The sequence below is a fragment of the Trematomus bernacchii genome, unplaced genomic scaffold (genome assembly GCF_902827165.1).
Source record: "Trematomus bernacchii unplaced genomic scaffold, fTreBer1.1, whole genome shotgun sequence".
NCBI lineage: Eukaryota > Metazoa > Chordata > Actinopteri > Perciformes > Nototheniidae > Trematomus > Trematomus bernacchii.
The window spans coordinates 5,575,167-5,603,096 of NW_022987727.1; the positions used below are offsets into that span (position 1 = coordinate 5,575,167).

A 27,930-nucleotide genomic window follows, 5' to 3' on the forward strand; every position below is an offset into this window, starting at 1 on the left:
TTGGAGACAGACATTAAAGTGTTAAACTTACGTTTCAGGATGTTTCGACCCTCCAGCTCCTCCACATTCGGTCTCTGGCTCAGCCTCCTGCGGAGAAACACCAAAACCACGTTTTGAACCATTTTTCCCTGCACAGCCCCGCTGCTCTCCCTCTGTTAACTGGCTGTAGCTTCTTCACTGTGCGCGTTCTCGACAGGAATCCCCTATGTCTCCATCTTGCATCCAAACCCCGGCTGTGGTGCTTCGGCAGAGGCGCTCCCCACATCTGGAATAGTGAAGAAGCGCAATTCTCCTTTTTGAGAATCCCCCACCAGATTACTTCTCGTTTTCAAGGTGCTGTATCTCGTTTGCAGCTGCCGTGTTGCTATAAATGTACTCCGCAGCAGCAGCTTGGGCTCTCTACTATCCGACACAGACTACAGGCGCTTTTGAAGTGAGTCGTGACGGGCTGCCGGCGCGAGACTCCCCTAGTTTCCCCGGTAACTGCATGCATAATGAGGAGGAGGAGGAGGAGGAGGCGGAGCCTAGCAGGTTGCTACTCACGGCATCCCCAGCATCCTCCTGTGTACACTGGGCTACTGGCACACATCATTTACCCACGTTACTACAGCTCATCTTGTTGCTGGTCACGTAACCCCCAGTTCTTACAAAGAAATCATGTTTTTCAACAGGGAATATGTGATAGCCTATTTTACGATCTGATATTCTTCTTTATTCTAATGTCTATGTTAAGCCTTTCAGATCACACTTACAGTAGCCTACATTCATTTCAGGCTGTCGTGTTCCTTCACCATCAAAGCATCCGAAAGGTCTCCAAATCAAATGTTTTCCCGGAGTCCCCTGTGCGTGTGAACTATTCATACTTTGTATAAATAATAAATGTAAGCTGCACAACAGGGCTCAGCCCGACAGCATGTGGCACGCCCCACACAGCACACCTCCAGGGGTGGAAAGGACAGAGAGGGCAGAATGCCGCCACTCAGCAGGACTCTCTATGCCTTCACCCAAGATAACACCGGACACTTTGTTGATCTGTCCTGTGAAAGATCAAAGTTAGGTCACACAGACCTGAGACCTGGACGCCCACAAAGCACGTGGCCCAGTGCGTGTCTCAGTGCGTGTCTCTGTGTACCACTGGCATGATGGGCACTGACAAGCTAATTCAATTATGTTGGCCTTAAAGTGGGACTTGAACAAATTCAAAACCACAGACACCTCCATCAAAACAGAAAATGCCTCACTACTAAACTGCATCATGTATAAGCTTTTAAGATGAGTTTTTAACATAACAACATTGGCAGAGGAAAGAGAGCTGGGTGACAATTACACTTGTAGATATTTATACAGTAATGAGTACAAGAGCAATCAGGTCTGTGTTAATTAATACACATGTAACGAGACATCCCAGAATACCATGAGGAACAAAGCAATATGTGTAATCCCCTCTGAGAAATAAGATAACAAATGTAGCACTAACAGAGGGTGGTCCAGAGCCATTTCAGTCTCATGATCAGTAAGCAGGTGTTTGATCCATGTCTTTCTTCTTGCTTTGTATCATCCTTCTCTGGGAGGTTCCCCTTTTTTATTATAGCAGTTTTCGATCAAATTACCCACGTTTTATGCTTCTATCATAAAATGTCATGAGGCGGGGAACGGCTCAACACGACGACTCTTTCGCTTCACGACTCTCCGCTAAACTAACCAATAGACAAAGTGTTTCCAAAGCTCTTACAGTATTACATTTCAAACAGATGACACGGAAAATCACTTTCAAAACCCCAGCGAATACGATCAGCCACTGTATTATTGACCTGGCCGCGGAGTTGCTAAGCAACAACACTTGGTATCCTTGAGACAATAGCATCTCCTCGCAGAGATTCTCGCTTTTCCCTAGCAACAGACTAATGGGGAGTTCAGGACTGCACACAGAGCTGTATGTGCTTTACAGAGAGTCTCCAGCTATTTATAGCATCACACCATCTCTATGGCGCGGAGCTGAATAAATCAGAGATCGCTGCGAATACAAAACACTATTTTGGTCACAGTCACATGTCCTTTGTCAGACACAATAATCAAAAACCTTATCACTCTTCTGCTCTTGGGTGACAGAAGATGGTTTATGTATTGATAATGAGATCATCAGAACCTACTGCTTTCCACATTTGGGTTTAGGATATTTCATAATAAGATTTTGAAAGGTATCCCCCATGATGACGCATAAACGCCTGTTGGCATGAGGGTTCCCATTTCCCACTCAGGAAAACAAAACAATTAGTAACAAAAGAAAATCTAACTCTGTCCTCCACGGGAGGGATGACAAATCCAAACAAAGGAATAGAAAAGAAACAAGTGGGTGGCAGAGGCTCTCAGTCTGTCCTTTTATTTCATCTACCGACTGCTAGGAGATACAAATGGCCATTTACAGTTTTTCTTCCTTTAAGTACAGTAGCAGCCCCCCCCCCCCCAGGCTCCACCACCCCCGCTATATCTGCTGGTATAAGCCCCTGACAACACATTGTGGAGAGAAAGGCGAGCATGGGGAGATGCATTATTGAACAGAGTCAGGAGCTAAGAATAGAAACAGCAGAGTGCGGCTGCAGCACAATCGCCTGGCCGGGAGTCTCTAAAGATAGAAAGGTCATCTGTCACCGACACAATGGACAGACAAGGTGTCATTATCTGCCATAATACCTGATGCAGTTTTTGCTTGATCGGCAAGAAATGCAACAGTAGGTCTTCATGCGAAAAAGGGCGGCAGAATATATTGTGGGAGTTGCCTGGAGCAAATCCAGAGGAGGGTGTGATGGATTGTTTTGTCTTTCAGTATGAATGCCCAGGGGAAATTAGATTTGCCCTCCTCCGTACCATTTGGAGCTATTTTTAGCCAGGATTTCCTCCCAAAGTGGTGCAGTATGCTTTTAACGTATGCATATACTGTACAGTAGGATAAAAAGGCATTCTCTTGCATATTTCTGACACTGTTTTAAATCATATTTAAATGTAAGTTGTTAAGAGCGCTAGTGCTTCACAGATAACAACAACGCCAGAAGCCTTTTACATTACATTTAACACAGCCTCTGAATTCATGGAGCAAAGGATTTTCTCTCAACGTCAGGATGAAACACAAAAATGAAACTGCCTCTAGAGCCCATTTTGGTTCTCCTAAGATCATTATTTTTTCTGTATTATTCTAAAATCAAAAACGGCTATAAATAAAGAAAATGGGTTCATGATCAAGTGAACCCGCTGCTCTGTAGAAACACGACCTTATGTAACCAGCCGCTTCTCTCACTGCTGTGCCACAAGTGGAGCCTCTGTCTTCAAAACATAGACCCTGCTGTCTATTATGCGCGTTGTGCTCCATCCTCATTCTCTATATAAGCAGTTTGTTGTGAACACTTATACAATTCGCAAATAAGCCAAAAATGTTCTTCCAGTGAATCCAAGAATAGATCTGTGAAGCAGTATTCGTGGTTGTCTCACAGACAGATGATACATCTCGTTCTCTAGAAAGTGTGGGTGGTATTTGTGCCTGTTTGCGAGTTTTTGCACAGCAGGTTATGTAACGCTGTGGTTGGCCCCTGTTTGATATGCCGGAGTTAAAAACACTTAGGTCTTGTGATACATTCACTCACGAGACTTCTGATGTCTGTTTTCCCATTAAGTTCTGCAGTTGTGTTACAAAAGCATGTTCTATTAATATCCTGGCGGGTACAAACAAACATCTGCGGTGCGTCTTGCAGAAGGATTTCCTAGAAGCAGATGCTTTTGATCCAGAAATTGACTCTGCACATGTGTATTCCTTGCGCCAAAGGACTTTACTCCAACTGGCCGCCTACTAGTTTGACAAGATATATAATTTCCCCCCATTGGGATTCTTGTCAGTTTTAGTGGTTGAGTGTTTTTCTGGAATATAATAGAGAAGCTTCCCAATATGAAGATTCAGCCAGAGCGTTACACTCAAACAGACCTCAGAGCAGCAGCAGTAGATTACACAAAATAAATCAAGTCTGGGCAAAACAATCACATAATCCCTTTAGAACAGATATTCTATCTCTCCTCCGCCTACTGGTGGTTGATATATAAACGCAATTAAGCATACAGGTTACCCTGCAAAGCATTGCCTACATCTGTCATGGGATTGCATCGTTACACTGCCTAACTGCAGATAGATATTATTTAGGAGAGGACGAAGACTGATATATTTGTCAAGTTTAATATTTACAACACTTATACTCAGATGGCAACGTAGGAAAAGTTGAATTTCTTACTTGGCTAGTTTCATCTCAATCTGCTGGCGAATTTCCTGGCGCTCCTGGTCGCTCCTGGCTGGGAAGATGTTCCTGTCTTCCAACTCCTGCTTGCTGGGCCTGTTTCGTAGTTTGACAGCCAGCAACTCCTTCCTTAGCCTGCGAGGAAGTGTGCCTGAACCACACAAACAAAGATGAATACACAGAAAACATTTACTTATTAAACCCTTTTTATGCTCTACTAACAATCCTAGTGTCTGTTTCCAGTTTAATATATTACATTTATGGAAAATCTGTTCAATTTGCTCTGTATTGCAGCACATTTGATTTAAAATGACGAACTAAAGTGACAACTTTAAAGGTACTTCTGACATCTCATCAATTCATATCTATCAGGCTGTTTGAACTGAGCCCCTTTCATAACTGCTAGATCTGGATTACCAACCGTGCAAACCAGGCTTCTGCCCCATTCAAATATTAAATTACAAATTACTATCGGTATATTTGAGCACTATATCAAATTGAATAGTAAGAAGCTTTGGGTCGAACACAGTTGTTCAAAAATATAGTTTCAAAGCCTATTTAATTCATTTGATTGAACAAAATAGAAAGTTGAAAAACATAATACATAATACACTTAATATCTCTGGGTTTTTAACTATGAGCAGACCCTTTTATATTAGTTATTTCTCCTATAGTTATTGAAAAACATTAATTGGTCCAGCTTTACATTGTGGAATAGCAGAAAAAAAATGTTTAAACTACATTTCCCAAACTGCTGCGACAGCAAACCAGGGTACAGGTAGTATTCAGGAAAGGAGAGCTGTAGGACGATGACGGAGCTACATTTCCTAAACTGATCTCCCAGTATCGATGTGAGCACATTCAAATGTAAGCGATTGTCAACACTTTAGCCTCACAGCCATTGTTTAATTTAAAATCCAATATGTAAACTACATAACCAAAACAAAAGAAAGTGTGAATGTGGAAATGCTTCAGACTGCATTGTAAACCTTTAAGCTCTTTAACCCACCAGAGATTACGGAGTCATTCCATTCTTCCAGGTCGTTGGGGAGGCCTGAGGTGTTGGAGAAGCACTGGTCCAGCCGCATGTTCTCCTTATTCTCCTCCGCCTCCTTCTTGGGCCAGTCGGACCCTCTTCCTCCTCCCACACAGCCCCCGAAGGTTAAAGTGCGCTGGTTCTCAGAGCTGCAGGAGCGAGAGAGCCGTCCGTCTGAGCACCACAGCCTGGGGGGTGAGGCCTGCTCACACCCTTCATGGACACTGAGGGGGCACAGAGGAGGGTACATGTCGGATTAGTGTGGAGGACAGGGGGAGCAAACGTCTTAATATTTTAATGGTGCCACCCTACAAAGCAATATTTAAAGGAATACTCCACCACCAAACTGCTCACCCTGTGTCACCTGGAATTCTTGTAGAAAACTTTGTTTTTCTCACATGCCTTGGTTAATGAAGAATCCAAAAAAAGAGATGTGTTCAACAACAACAAACTTTAAAGAAAAGAATACACATAAATAGTCTCACTCCTGATTATATTGCACGGGTTGTGTGGGAGTTTGTAATATGTTGTAGTGATATAGTTGTGCAGTGGTTAAACCCTCCATTTAATTGAATTCATTCAAGACTTTTCACCAAAGAAAAAAATGTGTTACTGTTAGTGGAACGTGTGGGTTTTGGGGGGTAGACTCTTTCTTGAATTCATTGGGGGAAATGTAAACATGGTTGTATTTTCAGGAATGTAAGAATTGTCAGCAAAGTACATTATAGTCACCACAGCCAGCACACCAGACACAAACCAACATGTGTTCTTCCCAGTCCCAGTGACTGAGAGAAGTCGATAACATGATCAGATGTTATTGGTCAGCCTGAGGACTCACCTCTCCTGTCTGTTCTTGGAAGCAAAGGCTCTCTGCAGCTCCTCCATAATGCAGCTAGGAGGCATGGGAGGATGCATCATATTGCCTATATGTGGCGACCCTGAGCTGTTGGCTAGGTGGCCTCGTAGCGGCAGGGTCATTGAGACCATGCTCTCTGTGGCCCTGGGCGGAGGCTCCTTGGGGAGGTAGGAGTTGGGCAGGTGGGTGGGGAGCGACGCAGGGCCTGAATCTGAAAGGGAGGGGGAGCAGAAATACGGAGGTTAGTTAACAACAATTCTTCCATTTCCTCATAACCTCATATCTTCAGGCTCATGGGAGCTGAAGTGGATCTCACTCATACTGAACTGAGCTTTGGGAAGCACATTTACATGTATACTTCAAGGTTTCAGGGTTTCAAGGCTTTTGTTGTCATGTGTGCATAGCTACAGTGTAGTTATGACAATGAAAATCTTAGGTCACAGGCTCCTCCGACAGTGCAACACAATAAAACAGATAATAGTGCAAGTAAATAAAATAAAATAGAATATAATAGAAACAGAATATGATAGAAACTGTGCAGAATAGTCTATATACAGTAATTGGAATATTGATATATATGAGTTGCAAACAGATGAATGTTATGGATGTTGTTTCAAACGTTCAGGTGTTTAATAGTCTTATGGCCTGTGGGATGAAACTGTCCCTGAATCTGGTGGTTTTAGTCCTGATGCTGCGGTACCGCCTGCCAGACGGCAGCAGATAGAACAGTTTGTGGCTGGGGTGATGGGGGTCTTTAATGGGAATATAAACTTCTCAGTACACTTGACTACACATCTGGAGTTTGAAGAAATTAGAGCACTAACGGCTTTGCCAACCTGTCCTCTGCACTGTATCTACAGCATGTATGTTCCTTATTTAATGTCTAAAAGTTTGTCTTGACCTAGTCGGTATGGGCAGAGGAGTCTAGATGAACCTGAGTTACTTCAACTTTGGCTTTCAAACAACGTATCTGTACCAAAAGTACTCGACACAGTAAATGTGTCGAGTCACCCTGACCCACCACAGCAGATATAATGCTCTAAGCCTCTGGAACACTTCCTGCAGGGATAGACATAATTCTTCTAGAAGATTGTTCAGATTTTGTATAGCTCCATAGTCACCTAGCAAATATTGAGCTCATTATTCACAATCTTTTTCTCTAAAAAAATACATTTCCCAGACAGACAAATAGGGGGGAAATTAACTTTGTTTGAGACCAATTTATCTGTCTGAACAACACACTTTTGTGAGATGTGGCAACAGAGTGTAACTGTATGAAAATGTAAAGCAAACATTAACTAATGTCTGTGAACACCTTAGTTCCTTCATTTTCACAATACTAAATATGTTTGTTACCTGGGTAAATATAGAATGTTAGCAAAACAAGACATAAGTACTTTAGACCACGCTCACTTAAGTGACAGGAAGTGTATACCATGTCATACCATTGACAAAGCATGTCATGTTTATTTATAGATACATTTGAATTCACCAGTAACCTTTTTGATTTGTGATCTCTTGAACAGTGTCTTACTCCTTGTTAAGTTTCAGATGGTAATGAGTTGTGTGTTCACCAAAGAGACACTTCTCCTCTAATCTTTCAAAGGTAAAATAAACATTTGTGAAGTAGAACTTTATTATTTTATACCCGTAATCATCTAGACCTTTCAGATGTACCTATCTACCAAACTGTAAGGGTTTCAATTCACAGCAACAGTCATATGCTGCGTACACATTGATGTATCAGTTTCAATAATGTGTTATAATCCACCAGTCACAGGAGTACGTCTGAAGCCTTCTGTATACTTCCCTAAAATGACTTCTGTCCTAAAGTAGTATTCTGAATGCAGTACATTTACTTGTAATGGAGTTTTTTTACATTCAGGTTGCGCTCACCATCGCCTGGACTCAGCTGGTGAAATGGTTTTGGAGGTACTTGTGGTGGGGACGTTCCTGTAGGAGTCTCTTCCTCTGTCCTTTCTTCCGTCTGCTCGCCCACGTCCTGCAGCCCCTCAGGTAAATCCCCGGCAGGGTGCAGCTCCTCGCCCCCCTCCTCATCCGGTAGTAGTACATTGTCCTCCTCCTGTTCACAGTCCTGAGGAGGGGCGACTGCTGTAGAACAGAAATGAAGGAAAAGAGGAAATCAACATTGAGGTTAAATTGTTTTTTCTGTAGAGTCTTGCCAAGCTGCGTTGGTCCTATTGATGACATTTTTCTACAATGTTCAATTCTAATATGTACTGCTTTTATAAACATGCATACTGGAGACCTCTTATAGCAGATGGGAGTGGAGGCCAGGAAGGTTATTGAACTGACTTTGCTGCCCTCTAGAGGTACATGTATAGAGAATCAACACACACTACTTTCAGTTTCATCTAGCAATAGCTTTGCTGATATCATAAGCAGTTAAACAATTACAAAAATACCAAACCTTTACTTGTGATGCATACATAATAAATTGCATTATAACAATAAAGGCTTGTTGTTGGAAGAAAACAGTAAAAACCTCTTAATATACTTTTTCTGAGTAAAGACACCAATCCATTTTTACAAATTTACATCTCCCCCTCATCTGTTGCTCTTGCTGCTCTCCTTTAAGATGTGCATTGATGAGGTGACTCCACAGTGATCGACTGTCCTACCTGGTGGGGGAAGCTCCTCCTCAGGACAGAGGTATTCCACACTGCTGACTGTGAGGTTTGAGGTCAAAGACCCCCCGAACCCTCCAAGCCGGACTGCACCGTCTGAGCAGCAGCCCTGGGGGGGGGAGCAGGGGTCGTGGCATAGAAGATTGCTTGATAATGCTACATCTGTAGGAGGAAAGGAGGGGAGAAGTATGTCAAGATGTCTGTGTTGTGGATACATCAAACTGTGTGACATTCATATGAGTTATCTCCATTCATAGAATGTCATTTCTAGTAGTGATGCTGTTCCTCCTGTTGCTTTCCCCCTATGTTCTCTGTTTTCATAAGGCAGGCAGTTACAATGAAGCATATTGAACGCAACTTATGCCTTCATGTGAGTATTGCCTTTCAAATTTACAATAAACGATGCGATAGAAGTGGAAATACACTTTCAATAAATAGTTATTATATGAATGGAAATAAATACATGTTTTCTATTAGAAAAACAAATGGGGGATGAAGTGACCACATGTCACAATTTCCTTAAATGACACTCACCAATTACAGTATATCATCTTGATTAAAAAGCACACTTCATCTCGCATTTAGCCATGTGATCAGCAATATAATGATGGACAAACTGTAGATACCGGCTCAGGCTGCTTTTAAAAGCAAGCAAAGAAGGGGACGTGGTGTAATTGTGTCATGATGGTGTGATCCTATTTACATTACATTACATTTAGCTAACGCTTTTATCCAAAGCGACTTACAATGACCAATTACAGGGACATTCTCCCTGGAGTAACTGAGGGCTAAGTGCCTTACTCAAGGGCACACTAGTGGTGGTGTTCCAGGCGGGATTTGAACTCACGACCTTCCGATCTTCAGCCCACTTATTTAGTTCTCTGTTTACAACCATTTCCCATCCAGCACCATACCTGTGGAACTTTGCTTGAGCTTCTCATTTTTCTTTTTCCTCCACTTCCAGGGCTTGAAGATGCGCCCCAGGGTGGCCAGCTTGCTGTTACGGCGGATGGGTGGAGTGTGGACCCCGCTCACCAGACAGCCGCCCCTCAGCACCCTCTGCTGGTCCACCAACTCTACTACAGGGACAGTTGGAAGAGTTGAAGCAGGAGGAATACAGGGGTAAGGAAAAATGGGTGTGGGTTTGTAGAGGGGGTGAAAGGGAGAGAGAGTATGGTGGTGGGGATACAAGGAGGAACGGGAAAAAAAGTGAGAGCAGGGAGAGAGAAAAAGAGGGAGAAAAACCAGAGCACAATTAGTATGCTCACCTTACTGAATAAACCATGATGGACTCCAAGTGCTGTGAACAGATTGAATTAGAAAGACTAATTTGATCGAGGCACACTCCTTCAATGCTGTTACTTCCCTGCGAATTCCCTCCCTCCAAGCCATACGTCACGCATCAAAATAAATATCTCTCACAGTCTAAATTTGGAAAGATAAGAGTGCACAGACACAGACAGCCTCATAAAGCTCCAAAAAATGCATTTCCCCGGAGACCAACAGGTGTGCCAGCCTCTCTGCTTTCCCAGAAACCTCATTAGAATCGGCCAGTTAAACACGGCTGATTGTTTTCACTGTTTCAACCCATTTCTGTATCTAACACCCCGCTCCTCTGCTACATATATATGACATTTTCCCTAGCTATCACAGCATGCATGTCTCCGAAGTGATCAGTGTCCTCAGGCAGTGTAAATATCTCTACAATATGGATTATAATGGCAAGAAAAAGGCAGAATAAGGATTGCTGTTCACTTTGAAATCAAATGCATTACACAAAGGCCATTGTGATATGGGTGTGTAAGATCTGCTGTTTTGATAATGTCATACATGCAAGTAGTTCTTTTACGCACAACAACTTAAAAGCACAGGCAGTATCCGAACATACCATAACATCAGAAAATGAGCTCACAATGAAAGTGATACAAATAAAACAAGAACAAAAAGTCTTAATAACTAAGACGAAGATAAATATATGGAAGAATCAACAGTTTCATTTACAAACTGATAAAAGTGATGAATACTAATGAAAGTACCGGTATGCAGCGATACCACCTACTGTGCTGCTATCCTTGCACAGAGAGCCCCTTTCTCTCTCAAGGAAATGTGTATTTCATTCAACGATGGCTATGACTCATAACAGGCCAAGTGTTGGCCTACAGATCCATGTGTGAACATTGCTGCTGGGCTGCAATCACCAAGAGAGCCAAGAAACAGGAAGTGTAGAATATATTCCATGTATTTAAGAGCTACATGCGTCATTGTGACAAAAATGCAGCCATACATGCCTTCAGGAGGCTGATAGCTTTGTTCAAATATTCAGCTGAGGAGGAGGCAAGGATTTGTAATGGGGGAGGTTTGGGGGGTGGAGGGAGGGGGGTGCAGAGGGGATCGGGTGTGATATTGAGTACAATGATGGAGGAGGGAGGATACAGCTGACTCCTTTTCACGCCTTGTCTTGCAGCTCCTTGCTATTGCCCTGAAGCAAAGCGGTAGGGAGTAGAACGAGGATGGAGACACAATGTAGGAGAGGAAAGGAGAGAAGAAACATGGGAGAAAAGGAAAGGTTGAAGGAAAAGGAAATGAAAAACAAGGACAGGTGGTCCAAGAAAAAAGAGGGAGAGGAGATGGGGGGGAAATAAGAAAGAAAAGGCAGTGGGAAGAGGAAATGGGGACGGATACACAGCCAGAGTAAAGGGAGTAAGTGAAGGAGGAAAGATGAGATGACAGGAAGTCATTTCCAGCTTGACATTTGACCCTGAAGGTTACTTGAAACAGGTCAGTCGACCCCGCACACCCCCTCTCTCTGTGTTATCATCACTGCTGTCACAAAAGCAGCGTGGCAGACGCGGCGGCGCACGCAGAATCAGGTCAAGCTCCAAGGAAACGCACCCAGTCGCACAGAGAGAGAGAGAGAGAGAGAGAGAGAGAGAGAGAGAGAGAGAGAGAGAGAGAGAGAGAGAGAGAGAGAGAGAGAGAGAACAGCTTAAGAGAAGGAGAGGGGGAGAGGGGGAGCAGGAGGGGTAAAGGCGTTGTGTCTGTATGAGAGGGAAAAAGTGTGTGTGTGTGTAGGGAGAGAGAAGAGAAGGGGAGAGGAGGTGGGGTCAGGCCCGCTGCTGTTGCCATGGCGACCACATCCACATCCAGATGCTGCCGCAGCAGTGGGAGCCAGCGGGAGGAGCGAGAGTCGGTCTGTAGCTTAGAGGAGAGGAGGAGGAGGAGGAGAGGGGAGAGAAGAGGAGCCCCCAAACAGACACCGCCTGCCACATCTAAAGCCAGTGGCAGCAGTGCATTGTGGGTAGGGGGTGAAGCCACATGGAGAATGAGATCTGTCTGCGTTTTTTTGAAAGGGAGAAGGAAGGAGATGGATGGGGGGGGGCAAGAAAGAGGGGATTCCAGGGAGAAGCGGCGAGAAGGAGGGATGGGAGGGGGCTGTTGCTATACGGAAGAGCTTGCAGGAGAATCTGGGCTCGTCCAATCACGGAGCAGCTATTTATAATGCATATCTAAGTAACTCTACATTTTTCATAGAAGGGGTGGTTTTTAAGAGAAAATGACAGGAGCACAAGAATTAGGTGAAAACACGTGCACGCACATGGAGATGTATTTGATCCAACAGATGAGGATATGTCGAAATGTGTGTCAGATAAGCATGAATGAACTACATGCACCATGTGGCGGTTCTAATTAATATGGCAATGCAAATAGGATTTATTAAATCCACGTGTCATGCTGATGCAGAAGCCCAATAACCATTTGCCGCTTGCACATGGTCCTCTCCAATAAATCTGCACATACTGTAATTCCAATGAGATGGTTGCGTCACGGATTTACACAAGTTAAAAGATTAAATTCTCAACAGAACACGTAATATAATTCAAATACCACCTCAGGATTGCAAGTAAATATATACCATGTGAATCCTACAATCCATGCTGCATTAGAACAGTGTGAACTCCAAAATGATTTAGGACTGGAATGAAGCAAAGTAAATACATAAAGGCAATATGATAATTTGACTTGGCGAGGAAACTACATCAGAGTGTTTTAGTGTGCTACCAAGGACCACACCCCTCTAAACCAGCTTGTCAGCACATTCAGGAGCCTAGGATCTCACCCCACATGTGAACATCCCCTCTCAAGTGCCTATAGTGAGCGAATGAACAGGAATATAAATGAAGAAAGTCTAATAGCATGCACAACTATCAGAAATGTAAAGCCCATGTGAAAGAGCTCAAACGTGCCTTTCTCCTTCGTAAACATTGTCTACGTCTATGAGAAATGTACATTTATTTATTACCTCTGTTAAAATGATCCTAATGAGTAAACAATATTGGTCTTAATCCCTAGTTTAATGTCTTCCTGAATACAGCATGTTTGTTTTGTAAATGGTGATCCCATTCTGAATAAGGTAGGCAATTAAGCAGGGGAAACATGAAAAGAAGATGGCCACGGCCAACATGTAAGGCTTCAACACTGTAATCTACAAATCACTAATAACCAGTAACCAACTATAGCTCTTTTACACAGTCTGTTTCTCAAAGTCAACGGTCGTTAATACAAGGAATGCTTTGTCAAAGTGCCAAACTCCCAATGTTCCTGCTCTGTTGTAACACTGACAATCACAAAGGCAATGTATGTGAGTAAGCAATGAAAACAACTCTGAATACGTGCAAATTATATTTACAGATTTTGCAATGAAAGACATTCACACTGAGGATTAGGATAGTACTAATGGCATAGTTTCAGCACTGAGGTTGTATGAGGAAAGCCTTGCTATGCAGAATGACCTGACAGATGGGTCTAATGAGTGGCCTTTCACTTTGACACAAATTATGTTATTAATGTTTGCACTATTAGACTGCATTACAAAAATCATCTTTAACCTAAATCCAAATGTAATGTTATTTTGCAAACAGGTGTTAAAACCTCTTAAACACAATCAGCACTCTGGAAATGAAACGATGAAAAGGCCTTGGAGGGTTGTAAAGTGAGTCAGGGAAATACTATTTTACTACTTTTAGTAGGCTACAACATAAAATACACAAGTATTTACCGATTAGAACAAGTCCAGTCTGTTGCACTGTCTTTCACAGTAGCGTTTAACATTAACTATGTGTTAATAATAATAATATCTGCACTTTTGTTATCATTTTCCTTTTCCTTTTGCTGCCTCATCAAGTCAACATTGTATTTCGTACAACAGTTTGGTTCATGACTAACTTCCTGCATCATTAATAATATTCCAACAAGCCTCCACTGCAGTATATTTAGGGCGAAATAGCACATGTTAGCATGCTAATATATGCTTAAATGTTAATGTTAAACAGTATCCCTACTTAACCTTAGCATGTTAGCATTGTGAGCATGTTGCCAGGTTAGCATTTGCAGTGTGCAGCCTAACACCACTGCTAGCAAGGTGTATACTATACTGTACCTTGCTGCAGTGTGTGTGTGTGTGTGTGTGTGTGTGTGTGTGTGTGTGTGTGTGTGTGTGTGTGTGTGTGTGTGTGTGTGTGTGTGTGTGTGTGTGTGTGTGTGTGTGTGTGTGTGTGTGTGTGTGTGTGTGTGTGTGTGTGTGTGTCTGTTCTCATCACAGCTATAAATAACGTCAGAATGGTCCTTGACTCTCATCATCTCTGCGAGCCCCACAGTGCCTCTGTTCCTGGCTAAACGCTGCTCTGCTCCTTCCACCATGTCAACTGACAATGTGCCCTTGAATGGACCACCTTCTTACCCGCTGCCACGCCAGATAACCTCCTCATTTTACACCCCCGGCTTTACAACTGTGCTGCCATCTGTGTGTAGCCCCCTGCCTCATGGGCCCAGGCACAGTCAGGGCACACAGCTAACCACTCGCAGGGAGAGAGCGAAGAACAGAAGGGATAAAGCACTGTGAAATTAAAGAAAGTATGAATGAGAGACAAAGGCTGGGTTTAAGAACGACAGTGATCAAGTGCAGAATGATTAATGGAGAAGCAGAGAGAGTAATGAACACCTTAAAAAATGACTCTATTCTGCCTTTAAAAAGTGCAAAGCCCAACTTACAATTCATTAATAACATCTGAAAGCCTTGTCTCATAAAGATGTATTTCTACATTCATTCTGTCACAGCTCTAAACCTTGTCCAATCAAATGTTTATCCAATCACCAATATTCTTCCTATCAAGCTTTGCTACAACAATACAAAACAACTGAATGACTAAGTACTTTTCCCTTAGGTAAAGCTTTATTATAAAGTGCATTTTGGAAGACAGTAATCACCATTCAGGACGCAAAAGGTCATTTCCATTCTCCCCACAACAATGTACTTCATTAAGCAGAGAAGTTTCTCCATTGAAAGCGCACATGTCATTCTCATTTAACAACCTAACTGGAATTAAATGATGACCTTAAAGCTGGGGTGGGTCATGTATTTTCGTTTTTTTGATATATTTGTCGACCTTCTACAGTATTTACATCCTGACAGCAATCAGTAAATGAAATGCTCTGACAAACAAAAGAAAAACAATCAAAATGGTTTTTCAGGGAAGCATGGAGGACTGTCAATGTTGCCAACATGTCAAGTTTCTTGCTAGATTTAGCAAGTTTTGAAGCTAGTGCTGCTAGCTATTTTCATTGAAAAAGAGTTGGCAGCATTGACGGTTTCATTTTTTTGGGTTGGTTACCTTAGAAAGATTCAAGCTTATTCTTACTAGCATCTCAAATGTGTATTAGTTTTACAAATAAAACACATGTATACCATTTTGAGTAGTCCATATTAAAAGAAATAAGTAAGTTCTGGTCTAAAGAAACCAAAATAAGCTCCTTTTGGAAACTCATTTCTTTGAAAAACGGAGTACCTGAGGCGCCATGAGTTAGCAAAGGTCAAGCCTCCACATCATCAAAGTGATTACAGTCAAAGTGTGAAACTCCAGTGAGTGGGCTTCTGGCATCAAGAGAGGGGAATGATGTCAGTGAAGCCAGCAGCCAATGGGAAGTGCCCGGGGCTCTTGTTTTTACCATATGTTTGAGCTGAGAATGTGGACCAGCGGGTGGCTTTGTGTGTAAGCCTTTTGCTGCAGCATCAACAAGAAGAACTAAGAATGTAGTTCCTTCTCAAAACTGAATTAGCGACATTGGTTAAGAAACGTTTACTAGCCATGGAAGTACAAAAGGGCTACTCAACCTGTGTTATATCTCATCCTCTCTTCCCTTACAAGTACAATTGGTGGATTTGTATAGTATTCATGAATTAATATGTTTATTTCAAAGCCCCATAAAGCTTGGTTTTGAATCTAAAAAGTATTGTTTATACAACATTATTATCTACAACTTTATTTATGACTTAATAAGCAACAAGCTAACAGCCAAAACCTCCTCTTCATCAGAAATGTGTGGGAGGAAACAACACATCTACTGTCATCACATTTTGATTTAGATAGAGTGTTAACGGTCCACGACAGCACCCAAGATTTTTTCCAACTCGGCCTTGACCACTTCCGACAAACTGAGAAAGGCACACAAAAACACCCTACTGTAATCACAAGTGAAATAACAAAAACTGTACATTTTTTATTAAGGTAGATTAAAGGTGAGTAAGAACAGAAAGGACTGAATAATAGCAAGTTTGACAATTGTTCTGCACTGGTGAAGGTTCATTCTACTCAAATATTTTTAAATGGGTCCTGGCCTAGACAGTAATTGACTTTTGAAGTTGAAAATGGAGACCACTGCTATTCTAAACAGAACTACTTACAGACATGACACATTTACACACAGACACGCCTCTGCATTTGAACCAAAAAAAGACAGGCTATCTTTGACCGACTGTGAAAGCATCGCTACAGTCATCTCATCCATCCTGTGGGTCGAAAATGTTCTTGCTAAAAGTGCTTTTTCCTGTCACCCACACAATAGGGCGAGCGTCATAAAAAATGTCATTCCAGCCTGCCCACCCAGCAGCAACCACCAGAAGAAGAATGGAGACCGTGAATGTGTCCAGGAAGACTTCCAGGACATAGTTACGTTTTGGACTGTGTTCCTGTTGAAATCAATCTCATACTGTTCCATCAAAACGCTGCCTCCAATCAGGTAATGGAAGTGTTGGTTCACCCTCTGTACCCTGTGCTGTTCCTGCAGTCTATCACATTAATCTAACAACTACCAGATTCATATTGACTCATTCAGCAGCTCTTCAAAAGCGCTGCTTGCAAAAGAGTTCCCTCTTCAGAGAGATTATCTAATTATTAAGTTACACTTTTTGTCCCTGATGGCAACAAAGAAGCGTGCAGCCTTGTGCTTTGAACGAGTTTCCCAGCAACAAAAAGGTCACAGCTTTCATCCTGCAGCAGTCGCTGTGTCTATCAACAGGATATTATTCAGATATCCTTGAAATATCCTGAATGTGCTCAGGTTTTTTTTATTTCTCTGAGAAGTGAGCAGTCTTTCCTCACTGGTAGCAGCCGGTTTCTCAAAGTCAACGCTCAGGTGAATGAATCGTGGGCTTTCCATTGTGTGGAGGCATTCTTTAGACTAAAAGGCTAGTTATAAACTCCAGTATCAGAGTCAGGTGGGTGAGCGATTGTGTGTAGTTTGTTCCTGCCTGAAACATTCCTACAAAGCATATGGAGTGTGTGTGTGTGTGTGTGTGAGACAGAGAGGGAGAGCAGGGGAGTAAATATTCACCACAACCACAATCTGTGTGATTACATGAGTCTGTCTACATGTTTTTGTGTCTACACTTGATACAGAAGCAGATAGCTCAGTTCCACAGGGCGTCTGGCTCTACAGGGAGGAGAGCACATCACGGTCTCCAGGCAGGAAAGACAATGGGAGGTGCACAGAGGACCTGAACAAATCACCACTGTCAGCGCTGTATCTCCAAACGTGTTCCCACGGCAAGGATGCCACTCACATTCAGATTCCCTCAAGTGTAGGAGCCTGGGACAGCTTGGCCCTACTAACATCAACTTGATGTCCCAGCCTAAGCAGTGGTTTAGGCTAGGACCCTAATCACAGTGTACCGTGATGTGTGCAAAGCTGCACGGGAACACAAAATAGCATGACATTGTAATTATGTTATTGCCCCAAAAGCTGTGTTTATCCCATGTTCTGGATATCATGCCGGCCAGGATGAACAGTCGCCAAATGGCTCGTTTTGTGACGTCAAACAGCACAGACACGAGTCAGTGCGCTAACCGTCCAGTAACCTCATTTGTCACGGACATACAGATATACTTAAACGAGCCAGGCAGTACAGGCATTTTATAATCAAACCATGTAATAACCATGTCAATAGCCATCTCATGCATATGATGGAACATACTGAGGACAAGGGGTCAAACAAATACGCTGCCTACTGGTTCTAATGAGAGATCACAGATAGGAAATGTAATGTGTGCGTAATATAATCACAGCAGTCATGACTGCAGTTAGAATGATGACCTTAGTAATTAAAGCTAAGCTTCTGCTGCCAAATTGATTTTATGCTTCATCTCTTAAAGTATTGATTTTATGCATCCAACTTAATTCTAAACACTTGCACGTAGATCTCGGTACTGTATATCTTAACTGAAATGATTTAAAGAGAAAAAGAACGGTCTGCTGTTTTGGTCTGGAGCAAAAATGAGTCAGTGCTGGATCAGAAACTGTTATAAGCGCTGCCTGGGACTGATGGCAGACGGGAAAACTGTCCACAAACACATTTACTTGTGTGAGCACAAAGGCTTCCCTGCAGTTGCACAGTGCCACAGGGACGCTGCAGGGCTGGACAAAAAGACATTATCTGGTAGTCCAACAGGTTTGGGCTATATGATGAATCAGTGTTGATGGAGAAGGTGCTAGAAGCCACTAACTCATCAATAATGACCACACTCAGTACTACAGGCTTGGCCTCAGTTCTAATAGCAGTTTTAATGGGATTGGATTTGAGCTTTTGGCTTACATGAATGTATGGGATGATTAAATTAATGGAATTTGTGCCTGGATCTGCACAATGTGCTTTCCTCACTAATGTGTCATCAGTGCACGGGTAGGAGAGAAACATGCCGGGTCCTTTCCCCGGCAGATCAGAAGCCCGGCTGGGACGACGCCTCTGTGATCCGGGGACGGAGTGATCAGCTCTCAGAACGCGGCTCCGCTGCAAAGCTAAGCCTGGTGCTCTCCATGGTGCTGAAAATCACTGCTAAAATACAGGAAAAACCAAGTCCAGCATCACTCCCTATTAGCAGCTCAGTGCAATATATTTCCCTTCCATTCTTTTGTTAAAGTGTTAGTGTGAAAACTATCCACATTCTTGCAAACAGAATGTGTGATATTGTAGCAAGAAGAAGGATGTGTCCGCATTCATGTTATTTATTTCTTCTTAATTAAACTTTTAGTGTATGTCAGAAATTACGAAAAAAAAGTCTAATATCAAGTTCACAGAGCACAATGTGCCGTCAAATCAAAGGTAAAAAAACCAACTTACTCCAGATAAAAAAAGAAAGAAAATTGCCTACTTAGCATATGTATTATACACGTTTGCTTAAATTCACACACTGCCGGCATTCCCCTTTGACAGATGTAAAAACAATCGCTATATGACATTACAACAATCAGTGATGGTGCTAAACAATGGTGTCCAAAACCTGGATTTACTTTACCTTTGTACATATACAGTATGTTGAGAATCAATATGTGAAACTCAAAATATATTTGAGTGTTTTGGTATTTGGCTTTAGCAAATATGTACTTTCCCTTAAACAAAATCATAAATACATTTCAAAATAAGTAAACTAGTGAGGGCTCTTTCACTATATAGGGACTATTGAATGAACGGAGTATTTCTGAACACAGCCAGAGACTCTCTCAGCCTCCACTCACTTCCCTTAAATATACTTTTTTTACCTCACACACAGTCAGTTCAACAACACAATGAAAAGCTTCGATTCATTTCCTCTTTATGACCGTAATACTTCTTGTGCAGTTATCTGATCCGGCTATGCATTTAATTTACCATCTCCTGAGAGGCCCTGGTGGAGATGTTCAATAATGCTGTATAGTGTAAGTGCCCATCAAACAGTCACTCTATGGGAGGCCTCACACCACTTTATCTCAACTCTGAGGTGATTTAAAGTCTGTCACTCTGCCTCATTATACCTCCCTTACTTTAGGCTCTACCTGCCTCAGGTTTTCTGTCTTTCTCTCTCACACCATCCTTAATGTATGCCTCCTTCCTGCCTGTCCACTTTGTTTCTCCGTCCCAGACAGGAGCGTTTATCGGTTATGGGGCCGGGGACTCCCCTCTGCCCTCTTCATCTATCTCTGACTGAATCTGGCAGCTTTGTTAGGAGAGAGGGACACGGCGGATAGGGTGTGAGGGTAAAAAACATCGATTTATGAGTGTCTCTGTGTGTGAGAGAGAAGGAGAGGGTGTGCTACTGATGTTACAAACGTACTGACTGGGGGAGGAGGGAGCGAGACATATTAAAAGCGAATCCAATCACTTTTTTTATATTGATAAATCACATGAATACTTGAATAAGCTGCATGCAATGATGGACACACTGAATATAACCCAGCTCTGCAGTTCATTGTTTTTGTATGATTGCCTGGAATTGTACCGTTTTGTTTCGCTCACGCTGCTCTCATAGCGTTGTTTTTGGCAGCAACGGGCAGCTTTAACAACTCTAGAAACTCACTGTAGGCTACCGGCACAGCAACAAATAGCAGACTGGCACATTTAGAAACTATATGGTGAACATAGCGGAGCAATAAGCTGTTAAAGCAGCCGTGTGAAGGGACCAAAACCAGAGCTACAATGAAAGAAGAGTGAATGTTTTGGGTAGCTATTCGGAAAAATGTACAATAAGAAAACAGCATTATGGCTTTCCTAGTTTAAAGGAGGACACAACTTGCGGTGTTAATGTTGAAGCAAATTCATTATAAATTGTTTACAACGTTCAAAAGAAACATGTTCAATGAAAGACACTAATTAAATAATTAATCAAACAAAAATGTTACCTATCTTTTCCTATTTCTGTGACAAAATAAGTAGTTCAGATTTCTACATCACGTTAAGGTTGAACGGGATCCATGGGAAACTGTCCAGTGCTGCTCATGCTGAGGATTTCCAAATCAGAGCCACACAGCCACTGGCCTTTTGTTAATGGTCTGCTGTAGACCATCCATCATCTCAACACGGCCAGTTAGCAACAGGGACAACTTCTTGGCTGTTTTCCAACAGAGGCAGCCTTCTCCTCATCACTTTCTCTTGTTGCTCTGTTTCCCTCTGCCTAACTAATTCCTGTCATTTCCCTCTCCTTTCCTCCAAAAATGTGTTTCCCTCTCTTAGCTATTTACCCTTCACAGCATAGTGCATGCAACTTCCTGAACTTCATTTAACCCTAGTCTCTAAAGGCTAAATAGCGCCATTACATATTGCCTTTACGCTGGGGAAATATGTTGAGTCTGCTTGGGTCCTAATTCTGTGTTCTCCACCTGCCTTTCTGTCTGGTTCCTGCATATTCTGGCTCTGATGTTGTGATTTCTTTCATTGCACGAGTCTGCTCAGGCCTGCCAGTTCTCCTGCAGATCAATGCACACTTGGATGCACCTGCCAAAAAAAGAAACACGCAGGTGTACGCACGCAAACAACAAGCGCAGACACACATGGCTCAAACACTGTCAAATGCCTAATGTGCTCCCCCTTCCACAGGGAGCAGGCATGATGTAGGGCTTGTGTAGTTCTCCTCATTTTTGTGCTCTATTTTCATGGGCGGCTGAAAGAGAGTTAAGGCGTCCGCAGAGAGCGGGGCTCAACAAGGCGTCCAGATGCAGCTTATCCCCATTCACTACTCAGCGGTCGAGCATCCACAATGTGACAGTTCAGTTGGAACAACATGCAGTTATGTTAGAGGCAGAGAGGAGAAAGATAGACTTACACAAAGCCAAGGATTGGCTGGCCCAGGCTTATCAAATGTAAAATGAGGCTGCTTTTGTGTTTTGTAACATTGTAAATTGAAAACACTTTTTTTTTTTTTACAGACAGATGATTGGAAAAAAAACAAGATATTTGACTTTGTGATGAAACTGTGATGGTTATGGTTGTATCGTTATTGTATCTCTTTAAAATAAATAGTCTCAATGAATATAGTTAGTTGCAGCAATATCTAAAAGACAACAATTAAGTCTTTCCTGAATTTTCCTCGTATATTTCAAATATATTGCCATACATTTTCTAGAAAGGTATAATGTAAAAATCTTTAATTGAATTAAGCCAATGTGGGCGGTGTTGCAATCAGTGATTTTATTGCATTGTTTATTTTATATAAATGAAAAAAGTGCCTTAATTGTCAAGTGTTTAAATTGACTAGTCAAACATTAGAAATTCCGAACTCATTAATTATATAATTGTTCCATCGAATAGGAAGAACCCTACTTATATAAATAAAAAAATTAATTAAAAGTTAAAACCAACGTGAAAAAGTGAAGAAAAAGCATAGACTCTCTAAGATATTAACCGGAGTGAATGAACAACATTCCTCATAAATATATTTAACTGTGCGTAGAGAACATGTTGATCTGAAAAGTCTGAAATAAGACTGCAAAGGTCACAGCATATGATTCATATCATTTTAATTAAACCATTTAGTGACTCCTTGTGCCCCGAACAGAAGTCTGTGTTTCTAAAATCATTGTTCGTATTTTTATGCCGGTGACTATAATGGTTTAAAATATATTGTTATGGCAGCTTGGTCCCTCACCTGGTAGAGCAGTAAGACAGATTCCTTACTGCATATAATGTTTTATAATACTTTTATTTATATGGCCTACCCTTACTCAGGCATCAGACTTGAAAATAACTCAGTGAATGAATCAGTGCTTCTAGTCGTGGATCAACAGATATGTATCACTTTCTCAAAGTGCCAGCTTTAAAGCATACAGTCTCAACCACATCAATTAATAATACTACAGTAAACATTTCAGGATGGCTCCTGAGAGCAGATATCTTGTTACTGCTCTCAGACTCGATGGCTGAGCGTCTCTCCTTGGCCCCTGTGGGGACCTCTATAGCATCAAGAAGGATGGAAATGAATTGCTCTCCAGTGGCTACCACTAACAGGTGGCCTCGACTGACTCAGTCCCTTCAGGGTGACCATGAGGAGTGAGTAGTTACGCTTGTGTGAATTACAGCTCTGCTACCAAAAAAAGGAAGAAAGACCTAAATAAGTTCAGGCTTCCTGTCGTTGTGCTTCTTCTGAAAACGAAATGTGTCAACTAAAGAACATTCTATACACAAATAGTTTAACACTATTTCTTTGATTGTTTTATCTATAAAAGGTCAAAATACAATTATTAATATGAATATCATTTTTCCAAATTCCAAAGTGATGTTATTAAGTGACTTGATATCCAACTTGTCTTAAGTGAAAGATATTCAGTATAACGGGATTTAAAGGGACATTGTTTAGGATTTGGTGGCATCTAGCTTAGAGTAAATTCCACTCACCCTTTCCCTTTACACAACTGTGGAAACTAGCCGCTGTCTGTTAAACCGTAGTAACGTATTGGTATTTTTTAGGCCCATACCACGCTCAGAAACCTTTATTACCATAACACTATTTTAGGAGCAAAACATAGGTGTAAAAAAATAGGTGTCGGACAACTAGTGGCCTTCAGAGTGCACGTGAAAAGGCCCTATAGAGCCAGTGTTGGGATTGTCCTCTCTAAACTACTGTTTAAATATGGCGTTGCAACATGGAGGACTCTGTGAATGAGGAACCACGCCCAATGTAGGTTTAAATAGCTCATATCTGAAATCAGGATAGATAGATAGATGGATGAATGAATGGATGGATGGATGGATGGATGGATGGATGGATGGATGGATGGATGGATGGATGGATGGATGGATGGAGGGATGGATGGATGGATGGATGGATGGATGGATGGATGGATGGATGGATGGATGGATGGATGGATGAATGAATGGATGGATGGATGGATGGATGGATGGATGGATGGATGGATGGATGGATGGATGGATGGATGGATGGATGGATGGATGGATGGATGGATGGATGGAGGGAGATGGATGGATGATGGATGGATGGATGGATGGATGGATGGATGGATGGATGGATGGATGGATGGATGGATGGATGGATGGATGGATAGATGGATAGATGGATAGATGGATAGATGGATAGATGGATAGATGGATAGATGGATAGATGGATGGATGGATGGATAGATAGAGATTTTCCTGTGGCAAGAATACAATGTTCTGCCATTATTACTTCTTCATTTTCAACCAAAGCTTTGGTAAATGCATGGGGAAAATATTATATAATACCCGCTAACTCAGATTTTCCCTTATTCACTCATGAAGGCATGAGGTATTATATCTCATACATTGCTCTGCTCTGGTTTGGAGTGAGTCATCGTCATGCCTCAATATCCGCTTTCACAGGGTTTGACGTGTCTCCTTGTTCATTAGGGGGGCTCCACTTAAACCTGCAATCCTCAGAGATTCTTCTGATGTCAGATCTGAGAGGATTACCCAGGTATCAGTCAGGCCAGCGGAAGAGGATGAGACCAAAAAGATCACTGATCAGTGGGACACTTGTGGTAAGAGACACTGTCCTATAACCGAACAAATTGGGTCCGACTGTTCAAGGGTTTAAGCCGCCATGTGAGCCGAGATCCACCAGGCTGAAGTCGCCTTGAGCAAAGTGACGAATACCTGTCGGCTCTGAGGACACTGTTCTTTCATTTATCCTGAGCTCTGACTTCCCAAGAGACAGGGCAAGTGAAAAGACATGAAATATTACAGCTTTGGTGATTTGCACCTACAGTGATGCTAAAACAATGAGTCAATAAACAAATAAAATAGGTTAACACAAAATAAAAGTTACTTACAAATGTAAGTTCCTGCTCTAGCTGTCTGAAGACATCCTTTTATGCTCTGGTAAATTGTGATAAGCACTTGTACCCTTCTATCTGAGCTGTTGATAGGAATAACTGTTAGTTGCAGCCATGTCTCAATTTGTGTTTATAAACTGAATTTTTGCTGATTTTCCCATTCTACTCGATCCTGATATAGGTCCAATGTAGCATAGTAGGAACATATTGATACACTTGAGTATTGTGATATTGTGACAGTGGCTCAGATTGCACAAAAAACAGTGCTATGATGTTGGATGTCAGAGGCATGGAGATCAATTATGATCCTAATGTGCTGATTGAAAAAAACAGTAAAACATTTTACTCAGATTGTATGCAAATATGGTGTGTTTTTTTATACTACGGTTGATCTAACATTTTATTTTTAAATTGTGCAATATATCGCATTGTTTTACAGGATCACAATATATTGCACAATGTTGAATTGTTTTCTTTATATCATGACACTTATGTTGTTGCCAGATTCTTGCAAACACAGCACCTTGTGTGTCCGATGTAACTATTTTCAAACTTCCTGCCTAAATATACCTCGCTTCTCTTGCTGTTTACATCCTTCTGTAGGACAGTGGAATGACTCAGAGGCATGAAGCTACAGGGACAGCCCTGTTTGGACACGCTCCCTGTACGCAAAGCCGCAAGGTGTCCTCTCCACACCATTACCTTGACCGACACTCTGCGATGACTAAGTGTAAGTTGGAGTGAAAGTGACATTTCATTAGCAGGACAATCTAAAGGGCCCTTGTCTGGACAAACTGACTTAACATGTTTTTACAATACGGCACCTTTGACTGGACTTCCTAAATATCTTTGATATACAGTATATAACAGCAACCGCTCAAAGAGAATGTCTGCACTCAGACTACAAGACAAACAATCGCAACAATACTATAAATCCTTGAGAGATAAACCTGAAAACTTTTGCAAATGTGACTCAACACACTAAAAAAGAAGTAGGGTTAGATTGTTTTCAGGATGTCCTGCTGTATTATAACTGCACCTTCATTAAGAGAAAACACAGCTAGGATTCTCTGATGTGCATCTGTGACTTCTGTCTCTATTGACTCTTCTCCTCAGTGATGAGTAAGGGGATGAATACAGTGTCCGCCTCTGCAGCTGCAAAGGCCACTGTGTTGGGGGAAAAAGGCAGTCTTTGCCAAAGTAATCCTTTGGCAAAGACTAGTGTCCCAGACGCTAGCGCAGTGATGATCCACGCAGAGAGGGGATGGGCCATGTTTTGTGTACTTTGGGTCACCAGACACTGACATTGTCCTTGCAGTGTATTGACAACGGTGTTCACATATTTGACAGTATAGTGCAGTTGTGCATATTCGAGCGTAAGAGGATGATATTCAGTGTTCCCCGATAGCTGTAGCGCTCAACACTAGCAATGGCTGATCTGCCAGGCTGCTGGGTTGTTTATTCAGACCCAGTGTGACATTATCACATCCAAAGGTGTGAATTAAATCATCCATGGGAGGGTTTATTTCAGCAAGGGTCCATTAAAATGTGCCATGGGCAGTTGATGATTGCAGACAGGTGCGATTTAAGAGATGTGAAAAAGACCGGCCTCATTAGTAAACAGTTGAAAGGTGAGGGACAGTGGATTTTTTTTTTCTGAATCATCCAGTCAAGCATTCTTCATGTGCGTAAAACTCACCATGCGTGGGAGTATAGCAAATGACTCTTTCTAAGCCCACACAATGTGACCATAAATAGCCTCACTTACGTAAAAATCTAACATTGTATTTGCAATGGAGGAAAGATTGTGGAGCGAGGAGGATTCACAGCAAACACAAGACCCACCTGAAGTCTATTTGCAGGAGTTCATCAGGGTAGTGCACAACCAGACTGCTCCCTGGTGTTCTCATTTTATTAATGAAAGATCAATTCATTATTCCTTATGCAGAGGGGTGACTAACAGACCACAGGAGAGATAAACAAATGCTCCATGTTGGAAAAGCACACCTGCAGGAGGTATGAATTGGTGAACCGCGTGAAAAGCTGTGCAGAATTGGTGTATTTCCACCCAAAGCCTACATCACGTGGACGGTCGGTCATTGATCAACACAGTGATAATTTCAGTGAGAGGAAGAGTGAAGGGGGTGGGGGTGACAGAGCTGTCAATACCCAGGGTCAGAGCGAAGGGCTTTATCGAAAAAAAGATGTGCTTGTGCCCTTTGCAACACTAAAACCAAAACACCCATGTGTCTCCTGAATAATGAAGCGATAATGGTGGCTTATAAACAACAAAATACTCTCAGTTTAGCATCATGGACCACATGCATGCGGATTTTGTGACCAAAAATATACGTGCTACAGAGGGAGGTTATCATGTGGCAATATGGACTGAAAGGCATTAGAAAGGCATTCATGCTTGTTCGTAAATACTACTTCCAGCTCTAAGGGCTACAGGCAGCTTTATAACGCGCAAATCTGGAGAGGCATGCAGCCATTCACAGACGCGCTGATATGGCACATTAATTTTCAATTTGCAGCTCAACGATTCAGTGTTACAGCCTGTATTTTACGTCCAAGATTGGAGGCATATGCGCTAATTATCCCTCAGTGTTGCTATATCCCGCTGGGAAAGCGATGATGCCTGCTGGAAACCGCTGCATCGCCAAATAAGAGGAAACATAAAAACACTTGCATACATTTGAAAATAATATCCAGACAATGACGCGCTTATCTTACCTGTGCCATGAGCCAAATCGATGCCCGGTTCGGTGAGTATGTTCGGGTCACTTTGAGATCTGCCTCGATTCAGACAGCCGTCTAGTCCATCCGATGTAGCCATGGGGAGACAGCACTGGAATCCTGAATAAAATATTGAAAACCCAACCAGAGGCAGGCAAGGTCAGGAGGAAAGCAGCGAGCGAGTACAGATTTAATTCGCTCCGACAACCGCCGCTTTGAGCATCTACCAGGGAGCCATGGCTGAGCTGTGTGTGTGTGTGTGTGTGTGTGTCTGTGTGTGTGTGTGTGTGTGTGTGTGTGTGTGTGTGTGTGTGTGTGTGTGTGTGTGTGTGCGCGTCGATGTGTGGATGTGGGAGGGGTGATATGCCCCCGATGATGCCCGTCCCTGTCCAGCAACACGACAAAATATTCAACACATATCCAGCATGTTGCAAACATTGATACATTTTTGGAGCGTGTATTTATGTGCTTTATTTTCATAACAAATCG

At 42.2% G+C, this 27,930-nt stretch overlaps 1 protein-coding gene across 2 annotated transcripts in view; it reads right to left on the reverse strand.

Annotated features, from left to right (window-relative positions):
- Nucleotides 1-27,655, reverse strand: part of phactr3a (phosphatase and actin regulator 3a) — a 29,838-nt gene extending 2,183 nt beyond the window's left edge. The window contains exons 1-9 of one of the 2 annotated variants that reach the window (XM_034144993.1): nucleotides 27,439-27,655; nucleotides 9,729-9,893; nucleotides 8,809-8,976; nucleotides 8,063-8,278; nucleotides 6,149-6,377; nucleotides 5,665-5,712; nucleotides 5,284-5,534; nucleotides 4,272-4,425; nucleotides 32-87 (exon numbers count right to left, since the gene is read on the reverse strand). In XM_034144993.1, coding sequence (XP_034000884.1) covers nucleotides 32-87; nucleotides 4,272-4,425; nucleotides 5,284-5,534; nucleotides 5,665-5,712; nucleotides 6,149-6,377; nucleotides 8,063-8,278; nucleotides 8,809-8,976; nucleotides 9,729-9,893; nucleotides 27,439-27,541 — 1,390 coding nt within the window. In that variant the 5' untranslated portion in view covers nucleotides 27,542-27,655. The remainder of the gene's footprint in view (nucleotides 1-31; nucleotides 88-4,271; nucleotides 4,426-5,283; nucleotides 5,535-5,664; nucleotides 5,713-6,148; nucleotides 6,378-8,062; nucleotides 8,279-8,808; nucleotides 8,977-9,728; nucleotides 9,894-27,438) is intronic. The other variant, XM_034144994.1, reaches the window with a different exon arrangement.
- Nucleotides 27,656-27,930: the final 275 nt, after the last annotated feature.